This window comes from Sycon ciliatum, chromosome 3 (assembly GCF_964019385.1).
Source record: "Sycon ciliatum chromosome 3, ocSycCili1.1, whole genome shotgun sequence".
Classification (NCBI taxonomy): Eukaryota; Metazoa; Porifera; class Calcarea; order Leucosolenida; family Sycettidae; genus Sycon; species Sycon ciliatum.
This window is the reverse complement of record NC_088645.1, coordinates 18,450,427-18,469,721: the sequence shown is the minus strand read 5'-3', so window position 1 is coordinate 18,469,721 and position 19,295 is coordinate 18,450,427. Positions and strand designations below refer to the sequence as shown.

The window sequence follows — 19,295 nt, the reverse complement described above, 5'->3', positions numbered from 1 at the left end:
TATGTCCAACGCATTCTTCCTGCACGACAGGGGAATCCGGCCCATAGGGCTCAGATTCAGCTACGGCAGAGGTAGAAAAACGTTTTGAGTCACCATCACCAATAAACACATGGTACTCAAGGTCAGTCTTCTGCTGGGCGCGCTGCCACAGAGTAACAGCAGCCTCGGCCTCCATGCCTGGAGCAGATCGATCCTTATAGATTTTACAGGTTTGATCCTGAGCAGAGTTCCATGTTTGATATGCAGCAGCTGCCATATTCTCTCTTCTCCATCCACTGCTTGCATGCATGTCAGTGCTTTGTGCTGATATGGAGATCCAAAACAAGACCAACCTCCAAGTCAATGCATATGAAGACACCGTGCAGAGATGTGAAGCCGGGATTCATCCAGGGGTCGTCAAGTGTTACATCAGTGTGCTTGTCTTTCTGCTTTCTCAAGTTCAATGCCTGCACATCCCAGGCTGCTTGCTGCACACTGCTCTCAGCAACATATTTAGAAGCAACATACCAGGCTTTCTGATGACGCTGGAAGGCTGACTTCGATACAGGTTGTGCCAGTTTCATGATACCGCAGAATTTACGCGGGCCACGACGACTCTTTCCTATTGATCTCGCTGCAAGCACACTGCGTCTATTACAATCATACAAATCCTGGTTGAACTTGGGCTCGAGTGGATACTAGTTCATGTCAGTGCCGTCCACATTACTACAAACTACAGAATAAATAATACAACTTACAAGTGCTAGCAAAGCCAGCACGATCGGTCTCCTTGACAGTCAAACTTCCAGTTCTACACATTTTGCACACGCAGATTTCCGAGACAATTGCACACTGTTGCTCACTGCATTCGTCACTGCCTAGTTCAGAATCTTGAGGAGGGTCATCGCCACTGCCGGCCCCCGAAACACTAGCAGAGCTCTCAGCAGCGCAATTGTCACTTGAATGCTCCTTGTCAACATCACTGTCTGGGTTCGAGTACGACGACGAGGAATCACAAACAATCCATCCTGGAAATTCTACATCAAGCTTTCGCTTTACAGCAGACACTTGCGCTTCATCGTGACTTGACTTAGACTCGGGATCGCAATCTGGAACAGCCGTGGCAGCAGTAGACTGCCAAAGATACCTTTCAGAACCCTTTTTGGGGCCATAGGACAGGTTCTTCTTGCCCATGGCTACACGTGTCGACTCTTTTTCGTCCTGGAAAAGCAACACTTTCCTTGCTAATTAAAGGGGAATTTAGAGCAAAAATAAAATTTCACCAGTTGTAGTCTTCGGGATGCTGAGTCGAATGGTCGTGGTCCGAGGAAGCTGAGACGCTCCCTTCCTACTTGAATCCCAATCGAACTCGCGCACTTCCACCGAAACTGGGTGACTGTGCCCTACGGGATGGGGATTTGTATGCAAAATGTCACTAAAAGCGCCATTTCGTTCTTATAAAAGCATGGATGACCGCGATTGGCCCATATGTTGTAGTATTTTGGACGGTGAGTCGACTGGTTTTGGTCCGAAAAGGCTGCGATGCAGCGTTCCTCCTTTATTCTCAATCGAACATGGTTGAACAAGCGGTCACGTGCTCCTGCGTACGCAAGTCACCTGGTCACCGTGCCTGCAGGGTACAACTTACTAGCCTGTTTGACCTTTTTTGGGTACAGTCCTGTCACTTGAGTTGAACTGAAGTTGAACCTTGGAGTGAAAGTTGTTGCCTTCTGGCGTAGTCACCAGGTGATTTGGGCACCCAGGAGCACGTGACCGCTTGTTCAACCATGTTCGAGTGGGAATAAAGGAGGAACGCTGCATCGCAGCCTTTTCGGACCAAAACGAGTCGACTCAGCGTCCAAAAGAGTACTACATATGGGCCAACCGCGGTCATCCGTGCTTTTATAAGAACAAAATGGCGCTTTTAGTGACATTTTGCATACAAATCCCCATCTAGTAGGGCGCAGTCACCCCAGTTTCGGTGGAAGTGCACGAGTTCGATTGGGATTCAAGTAGGAAGGGAGCGTCTCAGCTTTCTCGGACCAAGACCATTCGACTCAGCACCCCGAAGACTACAACTGGTGAAATTTTAATTTTTGCCTTAACTTCCCCTTTAATCAAATGCAGACGCCATGTTTATTTATGTTTCTAGCAGCAACGAAAATGCAAACAATCTCTCCAAATCTGCGCCGAAGTCACTCGTAGTGTTAGATTTAGAGAACATCAAAATCATGTCAACTTGGTTCAAAATTTTAATAAATAGATTTAACGCACTCTATGAAAGTAAAATTAACTCTTGACTAGGTAATCCGATCTCGCTCACATTTTCTGGAGATACCCCTCTGCATTATAGCTTTCATTTGAGACCAATTTGGTTTTGGGTCTCATCTACTCACCTCCCACCGGTTGAGGAGCTGCATCTGCGCCTAAATCTTTGAGGGTAGTGGCGTCCCAGCGGATGCGGAAAATTCGGTCTCCATCCGAATCTCACGCGAACCGCGAATCTTTCTTCATCGGTTCTAGGTCAGTGCGCCGAAAACCATTTCGGCGAGTGACATTTGATTGCCGTCGAGTGGTCGAAAACCGCGTCGATGCTTGGACAATTCTCGACAGGCACACTTCGCCGAATTGCTGTTTAGGCCAATTGGGAGATGGTTTTTTCGACAACAGAGTATTTCGCCTGACAGTACCGGACGTAAGGGCCTGTGGAGAAGGCTGGGTGAGCTGTAAAATCTTGTACGATTTGTACGACAGGACATGCTGTAGTCGTTGCGTCGTTCAACAGCAAACGGCGCCAGTCATAAGGCACGATCCGTGACAGGGTGACTTTTAGACCTAATTTTCTTATTTTTCGGGTCTTCTTTTCCATTGTTTCTCCTTGAATGAAGCGGAATCAGGTTCACAATACCAGTTTTTCATGAACACCAAAAAAAGTAGCTTCCAACGGTGTGCCATTCAAAAATTAGCTCCAGGAAATGATCAAACAGTTCGTCTGTCACGCTCCTGAACTATCCCTAAATACCATAAGTGACATCAGACCTTATCTTGCCAAATATTTAACTCAAGTCGTGTTCGCCATTCTGCGAGTTATCATGGTAAGCGCAGTGTTCGAAGTACTAAACATTTCAAGTACGAATCGGGAGTAGTCGGTGCACGACGCCGTCTCCTGTTCACACTCAAAATTCAGCCGTTTTGTACGCTTGCGTCCCCGTCTACGCCCGTCCGCGGTATGAAAAGTTGGATCGATCCAACTCTTCCCGTCATTTCCCAATCCGTACGGCAGTACGGTTGCGTTCCTGTTCCTGGTGTTTATACTGGACGCCATCAGATAGTCCCGTCGCTTCCCGTCGATCCTTATGTCGCTTCCCGTCGGGCCTTGTCGAATGTGAACTAGGCTTTACACACACCGTGCCAAAATACATAGTGAAAATGTTATACTGGCCTTCAGAATAATCAAAATACCTTGAAACATTTAGCAAACTTCACTTCTCAACTCCAAAACGGTCTCTTCACTGCGATTCAAATTTTAAATTTTTTTAAAGATTTACATATTAATCCACCAAATCTTCGGGCCTGGCCCATCATCAGAGTAATGAATGACAAAAATATTCATTGCAAAGATACGTATTGAACTACATGTATGAACACAACAACTTTTGACACTGATAATGTTAACATATTGGTGTGAATATAATAGGTGAAGAATAGAAAAGAGTTAAGTGTAGGTGTGATATGTCACAGCGGTCAGGTGTGTTTGCGTCGGGGGGGGGGGGGGGAGGGAGGGCTTCACTAGAATCTCAGTGGACAGAAGTGAAGACAGATTGATACATTGTCTACCCACAGTTACAACAAGTCATGGCAAAAGAATTACATGTACATGTGTAGAATAACACCTACATCCAGCCTGCGGACCAAGCACTGACACCAACAGGCTTGCACATGTAGGGGACAACGCAACACCTACAGTGCATACACTGTACAATCACAAGTAGCAGTTTCACACCTTGTCCAAAATCGAAATTTTGGTGTAATATTAATTATAATTTTGGTTTGAATCGCAGTGAAGAGACCGTTTTTGGAGTTGAGAAGTGAAGTTTTCTAAATGTATAAGTGGCTGGCTGCAGTGGAGTTTTCGGACAATAAGAAACGTTTAAATTGAAACATCACGCATTATAAATGCCTCCCCGCCGTGCATTTTCATGTACATGTCCAGTTCCACCAATGCGCCCAAGTTACCTGGTGTGGGCGTAACATTGTCGCCTGTATTTCGGGCTCTGGGCTCTGGTCGCTTCAGAGCTATGGAAGATGGTAAGCCAACCACAGTTCACCCTTTTCCCAGTGACTCCGAGACGATCTGGTGGGAAGAGTTCTGACTCGTCGTGGCTTTTTGTCTTCATGCAGCCTCTGCAGGACAGCCTGTCTCTGTTTCGCAGCTCTAGTAAACAGTCTGGTTTCTTCCTCTTTTGTCTTGCACGCAGGCATACCCATCCTTGACTAGTTTGGGTTCGCCTCGCAAGATTAGGCCAGTAAAATCGGGATAGGCGTCCATGATTGAGTCACCAAGATAAAGGATTCTGTACCCAATGCTTACAGTTTTCAGTACAATTCGGCGACAGGGTCGGCGGTGAAATATTACTTCGACGAAATGTACTCGCCGAATGTGTTATTCGGAGAAAAAATCAGGCTGCGAAACAGCACAGACGAGAAATGTCATTCGATGAATTAACCACCTCGAAATGTCTCGCAACGAAATGTCACGCGCCTAATTGACCGGATACTATCTTTCTTGAAGACCATAACCAGCCGGATTGACCGACTTTCGATTTTTGGCCTCCGACAGGGTGGCCACCCTCCGTAAACGGTGGTGAGTTACGAAAACTGAAGAAAATGTTGAACAGTCTCTGGGCTGACGGCTGCACCATACTTCAGTGGTTAGAGCATCGCTGGGTACAAAGCGAGGGTCCCTGGATCGAGTTCTGTTGGTGATTATTCTGACTTTTCCCGTTTGTGTCTTTACCTCAAACCGGTGAAAATTAAACAACTGAAGTAAAGGTAAATTAAAATAGAATCTTGTATTGTGGCAACACTGGCCAACACTCAGATGCACTGCTTCTTCACACAGCTGAACAATTCTTCTTTCTTCTCAACGTTTCGGTCACTCTGACCATCTTCAGGATGAAGCAGACACGGAAGCAAGGCAGACTTTAAAACAACAAGCTGGCTAGGAGCGTGCGGAATACAGCGGGGAAAACAAAACAAAAAAACAACAACTCCCAAGCGAAAAATGACACATGCCACATGATCACAATAGGAGTGCTAGTCCTCCGTGTGAGAGACTAGGGTGGTGATAATTATGTACAACCTGTGGAATACAGCAGGGGGAGGGGGGGGGACACTCTCAGGCGAGAGAAGAAAAAAACCGGCAACAGCCACATGACTACAGTAGTGTGGACAGTGCTAACATAATGCTTAAGTCTAGGGTGGTGATACGTACAATTTGTGGGGGCTAAGGTTTCACATGGATAGCTATCACTCCAATGAAAAAGCCAGGCAACCAGAGTTCACAGGAGATCCCAACCACTGCTGGTGTTGATATAAGGCTCCATGTCCCATATCTTGACCGCTTCCCGAATCCTTCTCCTTGCCCTGTCTGGCTCTGTCGCAAGCACACAGACGTTGGCGAATCCGGTCTGCGCCAGCGACAATGGCTCATCGGCATGGAAGATCCGGTAATGCTCACCCAGCGCCTTTCCTCGGACCTCGTTGCGTGCATTATCGTTGCGCTCCCTTGACCTTGTCGCAACGCTTCGGCCAGTTTCACCCACATGGTCATCACCGCAACGGCACTTGAGGTGGTATACCACGTTTCGGCGGGTGCAGTCCACTGCACCTGCTGCACATGCCACGCAAGCTGATTTCGGTCTTCCCCTTCTCCTTGGCTGCTGTGGATAAACGAATTTGCGGCATAGGGGCTTGTCCAAAGCAGACCTGCAAACCCGCGAGCTGAGCCGAGCATTCTTGTATATGATGTGGGTGTTCAGCTAAACTAGAATAATAAAAAAATAAAAAAATGTCCTAGAAATACCACAGAAATTCATGATACAAGTGCAATAAAACTACATCAGATGAAACGCAAAATTGATAACCGCTCGATTTGAGGATGGTGCGAGTAGGTTTTTCATGTAGAAATGAAGAAAAAATTACAACACGGAGGCTCCACTGCAGCCAATTCATATCACGATCAGTCACCACAACCACACAAAGGTCATTTACGCTGCACATTCTATTCAAAAGAAATGAAATAAGGTATTATTATTTTACTCCCTGATGACGCCCCAAGGGCTTAAATTTGGAGATTTCATTTCTTTTGAATAAAATTTGCAGCATCAACGACCTTTGTGTGGTGGTGGTGGTGACTGATCGTGATAAAAATGGAAATGGTAGTACCAATCTAACCTTCAAAAGATCACATGACCAAAGGTCAGCACATTGTTGAACATAGGTTATATTCGTAGGTTGACACTTCGTTCAGTTCCTTCTCACCTTTGTTTATCACATTCAGTCTCAGATGAAACTTGTGTGGGGAATTCCTGACAAACCGCAAATCTACGTTGTTGTGAATTGTCTCTGTTCAGTGCTCAGCTTCATGGTCTATGGTCAGCAACCTTGCGAAAGAAGGCAATGTTTAATGAGAGACATTCACCAGGAGCAGGCCAACTCTCTCGGCACTGCTGGAGTCTTGTACTTCACCGCACCTATCAGCCAACACTCTAGATGGCGAAGGGTTGGGCGGGGACAGGCGGTCTCTGCAAGCTTTTTGCCAGAATCACAATGCAACATGGCTTTCCGTTATGCGAATATCTTCATTAGCGGAGGCTCAACCTGTCAAGCAGAGGCAAGACTAAAGCGAGGAATGTTCACCCGTTCTGTTCACAGTGTACAATACTGTAGCGGAGTACGAAGATGTATGAAATGGGTTGAGCTGAATACACTGCCATATAATGCAAGACATCAGTGTCCAAGTCCATCTCGAGTAACAGTCTTTATCAGACCAGTGAAGGTAAATGGTAAAGTTTCAAATTGCTTTATCAGTGTAGACGGTAACAATCACCCGATCATGAGTATCTTCATGGAATGTAAGTAACTGGTGCCCATGTTGAAGAACACAATCATAAAAAAATGATTTTAGTATCCTCAGCCTACGCAAGCTCAAACTGATCAGGGGTGAATTCCCCGGAACACTGTGTATTGAGCAGGGAGTGGTTCGTTCTTGCGTGTGTGCGGAGGCGAATCTTTGAGGGACTTCTGGTGCGCTCTGGATGGCCTGTATATTTGTATGATTCACTTGATCAGAGAGATGTCGATCATCATCACACTGAAGAATTGTATTTACTCTCTATATCTCTCCATGTCTAGACTGCCCTTGCGTCACCAATCTGGTAACCATGTTCACAAATTTTGTTTCTTGCTATCATTTGCATGTGGTTACTGCAGACAGGACAGAGGAAAAGCCCTCTACATCGGCACCCACTTCACGCAGACCTCTGACGACCACTGTACAAACAGGACCTACAACTTCCATATATATACTAACAGGACCAAGAAACACACCACTTCCACCGACTTTGGACACAACGGAGATTACCCTACAACCTACATCCGAGCTGCCAACTAATTTAAATTCGGTCCTGACAAACCCCGACAAAATTCCAGGTATTGAGTTGGGTCCGAGAACGATTTTAAAGCCTAAAATCTTATCCATGTTCTCTGTTGTTTGTACTGATTTTTTACCAGTGTGAAATATGCTGAAGAAGATTAGATTTAGAACTAGCACTGAGATCCTAGTGCCCCCGATACATTCATTTTCCTGATGTTAACAGTTGATTCCACCCTTATAGGCCATTCACACCACGTGCAAACTCACTTTTATCGTACTGTCTCCAAGGATATTTACTCGGATACGATAATCTTGGACTCACGCGTGCAACAATTTATTATCTTGGCCGAGGCTCTTTTGCTCGCGATTATCTTTGCACGCCAGGAAAAGTGTCGGTTGTTGAAAGTGCGTACTGCAAATGCAGGACTTGAACAAAGGAAAATTTTAAATTCAACATTTCCCGGCATTTTCAGGAGGTCACTATGGATTCATTGACGGTTGCAAAGTTTGCCCAGCACCGTGTGAACTGGATAACGGTTTGCCAGTGTTATCTTGCTCACATGCGTGCAAATGTTTGCACGTCGTGTGAATGGCCTATTAGCGCCCTGAGTTTCAATCATTGCTTACTTTGCTTGAAGCTGCTTCCCATGAAATTCAAAAAACTTGTAGAACCTTATCCCTCACACACTCATACTCAGCCCAAGGCAACAGGGAATTGTTTTTTGGAGATAGTGTGCTGCTTCGAGTAACTGGTCTTGTAATGCAAAAGCTCGAAGAGCTGGAAAGCATTGCCAGGCCACTGGCAGCAACTGCCTCGCGAGGAGCCGCAATAAACCCACATTGTGCCACAATGGGGTTGCAAGGCAAACCCAATGCAATTGGCAACAACTGGCTCGTGAAGAGCCGCAACTAGCGAAGCAAGTGACCAGTTAGGAGCGATAGAGCTCCACAAAGCAGCAACACTATCCCCGAACCACCCCCCCCCCCCCCAGCATTAAGAAATTATCGAGCAGTGACATTCCTATGCTAGGACTTCAGGGATGGAACATAAACTGTCCGTGCAAAGAATCAGATAAGGTCACTCACTGAGGCAAGCTGAGCCGAGATCTTGGACTTGGTCTCCATTGGAATTCGCATATAGCGTAGACACACATCGCTCTGCCACCTGCTGGCAGAACGAATCAGCGAATCGGGTATCCCTGCCATGGCGGCGGTAGTAGCTGCGCCAATTCGGAATGAGTGTCCCGAGTAGAGTTCGATGTTTGGCACCGCAGCCTTTTCAAGCAGCAAGCCCACAGTACTGGTGAAAACAGCTCCGGATAACGGCACACCCTTGGCAAGTACATACAGAGGAGTGGATGCGTTTCGACTGTCAGTCATCGCCAGGTAGTGTAGCATAGCATACACAGGGCAGTAAGGGCGACCGGCCGGTCCAATGACAATGTGGACTCCCTTTCCAAATTGGTCTGTCTTTGATCTCTTTAGCAGGATGGTCATGCTGCCCGACTCAAATCTGATACACTCTCTTGTAAGGCCCTCTGTAAATTCGGAGCACCTTAGGAAACCAAAGAATGCCAACAGCACAGCAGACTTGAAGAGAACTCGGTCATGCTCTGGCAACACGGGGAGGTGATCACAGGCATCGACTAATTTCCTTAGAGTTGCCATAGTTATGGGCAATCTAGGCTTTACTGTCTCGGTCCCATGGCACCGTTGCACACCCTTCAACACTCTCTTGAGAAGCCAGGTCTCGATCAGGGGATCCTCTAGACCCTGTTCAATGTGTGCATTCCGTACAGCTTGCAAATAAACAGATATCGTGCAAGGGCGGACAGAGCGAGCAAGATAAGCGCAAAAGCAGCTGAGGGTAAGATCAGAAGCTGGGTAAGGTTGCAGATTGCAAAGGGAGCAGAAACTGACAAAACGACGCTCACCGGCAGAGTACGTGCGTCTGGTATTAGCAGCAATTGCACAGGCAGCGTACTTAGTGATTTCGCTCACAAGACTGCTGGAAGACGAGCACGGTCTGGACTGGGCCGGGCTAAAGGAGCATGACGTCGAAATTCCTGCATAAGAAAACGAGAAAGGCAATCTGCAATGACATTCTTGGAGCCAGCAATGTGCACAGCGCTGACATAAAAGTTGAACTCATAGCAAACGAAGAACAGTTCGCGTAGCAACTTCATCACAGCTGGAGCTTTGCACGCGCCCGAACGGATGCAGTCCACTATCGCCGCGAGTTGTCGCAGTGTACCCGAATCCAGAGCTTAGCCCATTCGTCGCCCCATGTGGTGCAGGCTGCTACGAGGGCAAACAGCTCCTTCCACTCGATAGACTGCAGCATCTGGGCACTGTTCCATGAACCTTGAATCCACTTCCCGTTGTTGTAAGCACCCCAGCCGTGAGTGCCACTTGCATCTGTGTATAGCTGGAGATCTGGTGATGGGGTCCAGTTAGGGTGCAAGAAGAAGGACTTCCCGATCCACTCACTAAGTAGCCTCATCCACCATAGCAGGTCATTCACGCATTCTTGGGTCAAAGTTATTGAGTAGTGTGGTTGCTGAAACCGTGGGCAGACGGACCACAGACGACGCATGAAGGTACGGCCTATAGTGATGACACGGGCAGCAAACGAGAGTTTACCCAATAGGGACTCGAGTTGGCGTTGGGATATCTTCCGGCTGTTGATCGTGCTGGCCAATAGCGATCGGAGGTCGGTGAGCTTGTCCATGGGGAGCCTGGCCTCGAGCCGCTCGCAGTCCAGAATAATGCTGAGGAACGTCAGTGATCTCGCGGGACCTTCCACCTTTGCTGGCGCTAGCGGCACGCTCAAATAGATGAAGGCCCGCAGCAGGATTGCTAGTTGACGCTGGGCGACAGTGTGGCCAGTTGTGACGTTTAGGAAGTCGTCCAAGTAGTGGAATAGGTCGGCAATGGAGAAATGGTTCCGGATAATCCACTATAATCTATGGCCGAGGCAACGGAATTGAAATAGGCTGGGCTGGAGCGAAGCCAAAACGGTAGCACCCGCTCGTAATAGTAGCTGCCTTGCCAGAATATACCGAGTAGTGAGTGGTCTTCAGCACGAACTGGGATTTGCCGGAATGCACTTTTAATGTCCAGCTTTGCGAGGTACACCGGCCGAGGTGAGGACATAATAGACTCGATTGCATCGTCAATACAGATGTAGTGCAGGGAAAACTGGTCAGCTGGAACTCCGTCGTTCACACTATTACCGGCGGGGCTAGAGAGATGGTGAATCATACGAAGCTTGCCGTTCTTCTTCGGTACCGCGCCGACACCAGAACAGCGCATGAAGGTGAACGGGGCTGCACTAAAAGGACCAGCATTTTCGCCACGCTGGCAAGAAGAATAAAGCTGGTCAGAAATAAAGGAGGCACAAGCAGCAGAAGATGGCAGATTAGCAGACTGGACAGAAACGTCGCGTGAAGCAGTGAAACCTATGCTAAAGCCGTAGCGCAGCCCGTTTAGCACAAAGGAAGCAAATTCTTTATCGGGGTGATGACGCAATAGAAGCTCAAAACGAGAGACATGGAAAGGGGTATGTACAGAGGAATTATTAATGTGAGGGGGAAGAAAATTATGTACACATGCAACAGTTATTGGTTGCTCAGGCTGGGATTGCAATCCCGAACTACTGGGCTGGTCGCTGACCTTTGCCGAAACACTTGCTGCGGGGGTGGTCCTTGCCACAGCGGTTGCAGATGTGGGCGAACCGGCAATTTGACCAGCTACACTTGCCAAGGTTGAAGTTTCGGCAGATGATGGCACCTGCGTTGTTGCCGGTGAGCAGTGAGGATGATGTTGTTTGAGCTTGGTGTGCATGTTTGGGACGAAAAGGACACATGTTGCTTGCAGCCGCTGGGTGGACAAGGCTGCACAACTGACATCTATGCCTGGCCTTGCCTGTGATGCACAGCTGCCATGTATTTATGTCAATCGTATCAAAGCGCTTGCGGGGTTGTGAAGCGACAAGCCTTCGAAATTGCTGGTCATACATAAGCCAGGCCTCTGCAAATTACTGCCTGTTGGTCGCCAAGATCATGCACTGGTATGACAGGAGTTCTGCTGTGCGGTGGGGTGCATTGCTGATCACAACATGCATATACAGAGACCATGCTTCTAACCAAGTGGCGATATCGTGCACACGTCTACGAACCGGGCGAGTGGTGTTCACCTCTACAACTTCCAGTGCACCCCCGGATGAACTGGATCTGAGCTCGAACGACTTATCGCTATCACCTGCCCCCAAGATCTCAGGCAACAATTGGTCGAAGTCCACAAACTTACCTCGCAATATCCTATCCTGCGCCGACTTTGGGACGTGCAGATTTCCAGCGTGAGGCGGTGTGGAGCACGCAGCACCCGCGCCAATGTCGGATGACGCAGCTGGAAGGCGCTGGTGCCGCACTTGGCTGCGACAGAAGAGAGGCTCCAATCTCGTCTGTGATGGCAGAACGAACTTCAGCCCGAATAAGTTCGCGAATACCAGTCGGATCCAAGGTGACCGGGGGATCGGCGAGCACCTCGCATGTATCCACCGTGGGTTCGGCAGAGTCGTTTTTTGGTCGCTGAAGGTTGGGTTGGACCCAGGTTTTCTCGCTCCATGTCGTCCAGCAATCTCTGAACCAGAATGGATTTCTTTCCGGTGGTCAGCAGACCTCGATCGTCCAGCTCGGCTCGCAGTTCTGCCACCCGCATCCGATGCACAATAGACGACATTGTTTCAGGCAGGCACCAACAGTACGAGCTGAACACAATCGAAGCGTCTGGCTAATTAGTTGCTCAAAGCTACCACAAGCTAGAAGCCAAACTGAGAGAGCTGGAAAATTTGATGCTTGAAAATTTGATGCTGGCACAAGCTAAAAGTCACCACTAATTAGACTAGTCTTTGAAGTGAAGCCAACAGCAAGAAAGAAAGAGAAAGTTCAAAGGAAGCATTTGTACGACGTCAGGCTAAGCGCGCCCGAATCCATGCGCTTGCAGTGTGAGTGCAGTGAGCAAAAGTTCAAAGGAAGCAGTTGTGTGACGTCAGACGTCAAATCTATGCGCTGGCAGTGTGAGTGCAGTGCGCAATGCACTGATGCAGCGTTGCGCGGCAGATGTAAACATGGCAGTGTGATCGGTGGATGCTAACACACACTAACTACATTACTGCGACATAAATTCCAACTCCATGAATGGTCTTTTGACTGTTGGAAATATGATGCAGTAAAACGTTCCAAAGGACGTTGCCTTGTTCATTTACCCATACTTTATAGGAACTGCAGACGCCATACAGAGTAATTTTTCCCTGTTGCTTATTCAGCATTACTATCCATACTAGGAATGAAAATAATCTGCATATAACTACCCTCTCAAGTCTGTGTTCCTTTTCTTGTTTCAATGCCCTCAGTTTCGCCACATTATGTATCAACCATACACAACCCTGGGACTGACAAAAACAAAATCACCACTACACATGGAGCAACAACTCTACCGACAGTCCAATCGACCAGTGCATCTCTGATTGCGGAATCAACCAACTACATCTGGATCATAGGCGTGGTGGCGGGAAGCATTCTAACTGTGATTCTCATTGCTGTGCTGTTTGTGATTCTTTGTAAGAAATGCCGCAGAACCTCGGCACAGGTTCGTATAACTAACACCCGAGATCATGGAAGCGAGCCTCCCACCCAGGGATTCAGCAATCCTGACTATAGCTACACCGACTTGTGTGGAAATGCGTCTGACCCAACACGATCCGTGTATTCATGTGCTAACCCTGATCGAGACTACCCACCAAACCAACCAGGTGTAACGGAGACAAAATATACAAACACGAATCCACAGGACAGTACCAACCTTGTGCCGCAAACATCCAACACGTCCATGGCTGTGGGAGAATACTCATTTGCTGGCGCAGTGGCGGACCGTCTGAACCTCTCCCAACAGGAAGACCGGGCACATCCCCTTTACTCTTGTGCAGAGGAAACCTCCGTTCAAGACCTAGAGCAACGAACTGACTCCACCTATGATGAACTACGCTATGCAAGTAAAGAATGGGGCACAGTTGGAGACGCAAGGCAACAGGTGTATTCTGATGTGGAGGGAATTGACCATCTCGACCAACCACAACAGGCAGAGTCTTCATACGACAAACTATGCCATCCCAAGAGTGGGAAGGAATGGGGCGCATGTGGGGAGCCGCAATCACAGATGGATCATGGCAGAGACCCAACTTTCCACGAAGACCAGCGGCCGGTATCGGATCCTACGTACGACACTCTACAAGAGGACACAGGAGGCAAGGAACACGGCGCTACTGGAGACATACAGCAACTAGACTACGACAATGTGAACATGGAATGAAGTGGGCTTTGAAATGTCTGATACATACAGAATCCAGGACGCAAGCGTGAATGATCAAGTATACACAGCAACAACAAGAGATCGAGCCGTTATAGTACATGTATACGAATGTTGACTCTGAGTGAACACCATGCAAACTTGCACGTATGTTGGCATTTGAGCATCGCCGTACAGGGCTTCAACGCTTTGTCTTACGGTGTGTACATATCTGTGTGTGTGTGCCTTTGTGTGCATGTGTGTACGTGTGTGTACGTGTGTGTACGTGTGTGCACGTGTGTGTACGTGTGAGTGCTAGTGTCTATATATGTATGTTGATGTCACAAAGCTTTTCTCGTCACTTTATGCAGTCCTTAGAGTAGATCGATTCAAGGTTACTACTGCATAATACACAATGAGTCCATAATTTTGATGATTATCCTAACAGATCACCAATTTCCATTTCATTGCCACTTTCTCCTTGAGCTTTGCATCACATGAAGTAGGACCTTTGCTTATCCCGCCGTGACGATACACGCATCCTTGTAGCATGAATTATAAACGAATAGAACTGCACGTGTAGTTCTGCAGCCATGTAGCAGTTATGCATCTCCTGCATGTGTTTTACGCGTATATTAAATGACCTGGGTCCTCCATTTCAGCAAAATACATGCACTGTAGTTACTGCCATACCAAAGATGATGCAGTCTATTGCACTGCACGCATTTAACATTCACATTTTCCATATTTCGCCTTCTGCCTTTTCTAATCAGTATTATCATGCATACCTAATGCAATGCCTTTGCTTTTATTACCTGATTTCCTTCCTTTTTAATTTTTATCTTCGCTTGATGAACTGATCCTAGAGGGTGGTGGCGTTCTTGTGGTTGCGTCTCACGCGAACCGTGATTTTTCCTGAACCGACATCACCATTCCGTATTTCAAAATATTGACTCTGCATATTGCAATGCATGCATGCTGGGTGCTTGACGAAGTTCATATTGGACTAAGTGGCTCAATGGTGTGAAAGTAGCAACATCTCAATCAGAAGCTCTTCGATTTCTGAATACTTGGCAATGTTTACATGCAAGTGATTGCAAAATGATCAGAAGATATAAGAAAGAGAGGGGGCTACAGTTGTTTATAAACAAAACACAAGCATATTATCAAACAAGCTAAGTACACAGACCCATATGATAGACAGTGTTATGATTCGAGATAAAGGTGTAGCGATTTGTTGGGTCTTTCGAAAAAAACACTTATCCACTTGTTCCGTACTTGTGTGGGCATCACATGCCCCATGGTGAAGACTCATTAGCAGTGGTTCACGCAACAGTTATGCATATTGTACATGCTGCCAGCCCACAGTGCCAAATAAAAATATACTGGTCCTGAATAACAGTTCCTCATTCCTCCAGCGTCCATGCGCTGGACTTAAAGGGGCACTCTGGGAATTTTTTCGGTGGTGTGTTCTCTTCATGGGGGCCTTATATGGCCCAAAGGAATGGGGAATCGCGAAAACTAGACCCAAAAAGTCGATATATGAAGCCAGGGAGGGCCAAGTTTGTCTCCTCTTTTGATGGTTTTGATGACGTCACGTTTGATTAGTTTTCAAATTCTCTGCATTTGAAGATCTTAGTTGTTTGAATTTTCTGGTGATGAAGAACAATGTTTGGTCGACATTCCCAGGCTGCACAACTGCAGACAAACTCTAAGGAACCTGAAGAACCCCCTAAGGTGCCCCTGGTACAAGCGCAGCCTGATGAGGGCCAGGAGATTGGAGCGGACGACTTCACTGGTCCGAATACGAGGATCCCAAAATTCTCTATACGCCGTGAGGCATATGGTAAGAACAGTTTTGTTTAGACAAGCTGACGCGAAGTCGGGGTGATGTGTAACGCATGTCAAAGGGCTGTCAATGCTAACCGCTGCAGCGCTCTCTCGACAGCGAAGGTAATCGACTGCCCTCTGCATCACCCCACATTTCTGGCAGGAGCACCAATCGTTATTTCCTTGTCGACCAGTGAAGTCGTCCGCTCCAATTTCCTGGCCCTCATCAGGCTGCGCTTCTACCAGGGGCACCTCAGGAGGTCCTTCAGGTTCCTTAGAGTATGGTCGCAGTTGTGAAGCTTGTGAATGTTGACCAAACATCGTTCTTCATCACCAGAAAATTCAAACAACTAAGATCTTCAAATGCAGAGAATTTGAATACTAATCACACTTCACGTCATCAAAACCATCAAAAGAGGAGACAAACCTGGCCCTCCCTGGCTTCATATATCGACTTTTTGTGTCTAGTTTTCGCGACTCCCCATTCCTTGGGGGCCATATAAGGCCCCATGAGGAGAACACACCACCGAAAATATTCACGGGGTGCCCCTTTAATGTGTGAAGGCAAGTCAGGCAGGCCGCCGCATGTCTTTCGCTCGTGTATATGCACCAGCACAAGTAGAAAACAGTGCGGATGTTTGACGTCAATTGAATACAATTGACATGGAGGAAAATATAAGGAAATGGAAAATACATATATGACGGGAAGAGAGAATCTCTCAAGACTGCAGCAGCTGTTCATACAGTTGTCCCACTCCCAAAGAAACGTCTCGGGAACATGGACTCAGGACCTCATGAGTTTACATGGGTGAATTTACAAATATTGCCCGGTCAACTACCACTCTGACATGAAAGGTGTACATCTAGTCGACTCTGTCTGAAGCTCTTACATATCCGTACATTGATACAAACTTCGTAGTTTTAAGTGAACTTACCGGCTGTAATCTCCGTCGATTTGTAACCGTCAGCTCAGTGGGAATCTCCCGCTGACCTCTGCCTCTTGATCCAGCTAAACAAGAAAACTTCTACAACTTATGGCAAGATATTGCAGTCAGGACGTGCAAGGAGGAATAGGAGTACTTCAGCACCAGCGGTAGGAAACACCAGGTACAGCTACATGTGTAGCTGGGAATGAGTGCAAGGAGCACAAAATAAAGCACAATAGGCTGGAATCTAGAATATACTGGCAATGCTGTATATCGGCTGGTGAGTGCGGAACCCAACGAACGCTCTTGGTCACACAAACTGAATACTGCAAGTGCCCGTGCAAGCAGTGTGACTTTGCCTTCAGCGTGTCTGTGGCAGATTTCCAGAGCAACCGTTGTCATGTTACTTTATGTACTCAGGTTCGGGCTACAGCATGAGAGGAATACACGTACTGTCCATGTACGTATAGGATATTGCACGATTCCCAGGGGATTATGAAAAATATATCTCGTGGACACTGTGCAATGTCCTGTATGGACCACACTTTTCGGGTGATCAGCACCATGAACCAGTGCAGTGTGAACGGAACACTAAAGTTCTCACATAGTCATTTGCTCTTCGCCTCTCCGAGTTTAGATCCACTTGTAGGTTTGACTGAGGCGAGCGCGGAATATCACAAACCTTCTTTGGTTTGTCTCCCAAGACGAAGCCTCATGAACACCGCTGCTTGTTGGTGGCTGACAAGAAACTCTGAAATTCTGACAAAGTCATTTGCTCGACGCCTCTCCGGGTTTAGATCCACTTGTTGGTTTGACTGAGGAGAGTGCAGAATATCACAAACTTTTTTTGTTTGTCTCCCAAGACGAAGCCTCATGAACACCGCTGCTTGTTGGTAGCTGACAAGACCGTGAGAAAAAGGCTGTGCTGATAAGCATCAAAACGACAAAAAAGGAGATATTGTAATAATTTGAAAATAATTTGAGGTGCTTTGTTCGTCAAAAAAATCGACGGGTTCACGTACCTGGCAGGTCAAGAACAAGGAGTCGCACAACTCCATGGTCAAGAACCACCTTTCCGCTTCCGTGGGACGCCGCCACCCCATGATCAGGCGTCAGATGCGGCTCCTAAACGGCGGGGCCGGGGAAGGATAGATCTGATCCACCAACCGTACCGGAGGGCAAAGGCCTAAATCCCATTGCCCATATCCATGTTTTACTAGTGACGTGTCAAGGTTGGCTGTAGACCGCACTCGAGGTGTGGTTGATTTTGGACAAAACCTGTGCAAGGCCGAATGCTGCTGCGTACGTTCCGTACAATTCAGTGTGGATTATGAGTGTAAACTTCTGTATTAATTTTATGAGCAGCATATAAATGTACATACGTACCTGGATTACTACGTTCCATTACCATTAAATGTGCGGTTTTCTATCGCATGAAAACTTCCGAAATGGAAGTTAATTCAAACGAAACAGCCTGAATCAACTGTTGAGTACTATTGATGATTCTCAGTCAACTAAACACCGCTTGTACAAGTGATATGAAAGCACAGCATTCTAGACAGTCCGCGAACTCATTTAAGCCACAAATTAGATTGGTTTGAGCTGGAGACTGGATAACTGAGGGAAAACCTTCTTATCCGAAACGCCATATGCACACACATGTTTCGGAAGTGTTTAGATCTGTCTACGATGAACAACAGCGGGCCCCATGAATCCACTCAGTACGCAATGCTCCTTGTGAATCTTGGGCTCTGAAAACAAATTGGTAGTACATGCTAGTGGTATGACAGCGATTGAGGATGGGGAGAGTAAGAGCAGACCAGGCATACTAAGGGTCCCTTAGGTCGACATTTATTTAGTGCTGTGCACAACACGTACAAGTACTGGCGTAATTGGATTTCTATTGAAGTCTCAATAAATCAGCTGGCGTCGAGAAAAGATGATGATATTGGACGAAAGACTTCGATTCACATAACTGCCGTTCTTACGGTAATGCAAACAGTCCAGCTGGGAAGGAAAACGATTTTAAAAGTTTTAGATACAAGGTGGCGATAGAACTTGACAATCAGACGAAATCCAAACACATTTCAGTCTCGCATTCCACGGTTCACTGAGCACCATGCATCAAGCCATGTTGTACTCAATAGTCCCATGTCACATCCTGCCAATCATCAGACTACGCAGCGTTATGAGGGGATTGCCAGGATATGGAATGAAACCATTAGTTGTAACTGAGCCAGATATGTGGTGCTCTGCTCATATATATACATGTACATGAATCACTAAACAGCTCTGTTGTGCTGGGATACACGGTGCTATCTTATAGTTTTCAGCTGTCAGTTCACCAAAACGGAGTGTTGCATGCACACTCCCTTCCTACTGGTGTCTACACGATAGTGGAAAACTGATCCATTTCTCAGCATTGTGCTTGCACTTTTCTGGGGTGCCACGGAACAGAAGGTGGAGTATGTCGAATACTATTCCTCTAGAGAAATCGGAATCTATGGATGGTGAATAAAGATGTCCGGCCGCTTTTGCTTCCTCTCAGATTCATG

General features: G+C 47.1%; 1 protein-coding gene across 1 annotated transcript; it reads left to right on the top strand.

The window, feature by feature from the left end:
• The first annotated feature begins 7,024 nt into the window (after positions 1–7,024).
• LOC135812518 (mucin-5AC-like) lies at positions 7,025–14,944 on the top strand. Its single transcript, XM_065325851.1, has 3 exons — positions 7,025–7,115; positions 7,474–7,692; positions 13,053–14,944. Exons 1-3 carry the CDS (start codon positions 7,097–7,099, stop codon positions 14,006–14,008), a joined length of 1,194 nt encoding a protein of 397 aa, XP_065181923.1. The 5' UTR covers positions 7,025–7,096; the 3' UTR covers positions 14,009–14,944.
• Positions 14,945–19,295: the final 4,351 nt, after the last annotated feature.

Bases quoted from the DNA above. Each gene is read 5' to 3' on its own strand.
- LOC135812518 (XM_065325851.1), top strand. The intron at 7,693-13,052 runs GTATTGAGTTGG...CAATGCCCTCAG, and splicing joins AAACCCCGACAAAATTCCAG to TTTCGCCACATTATGTATCA.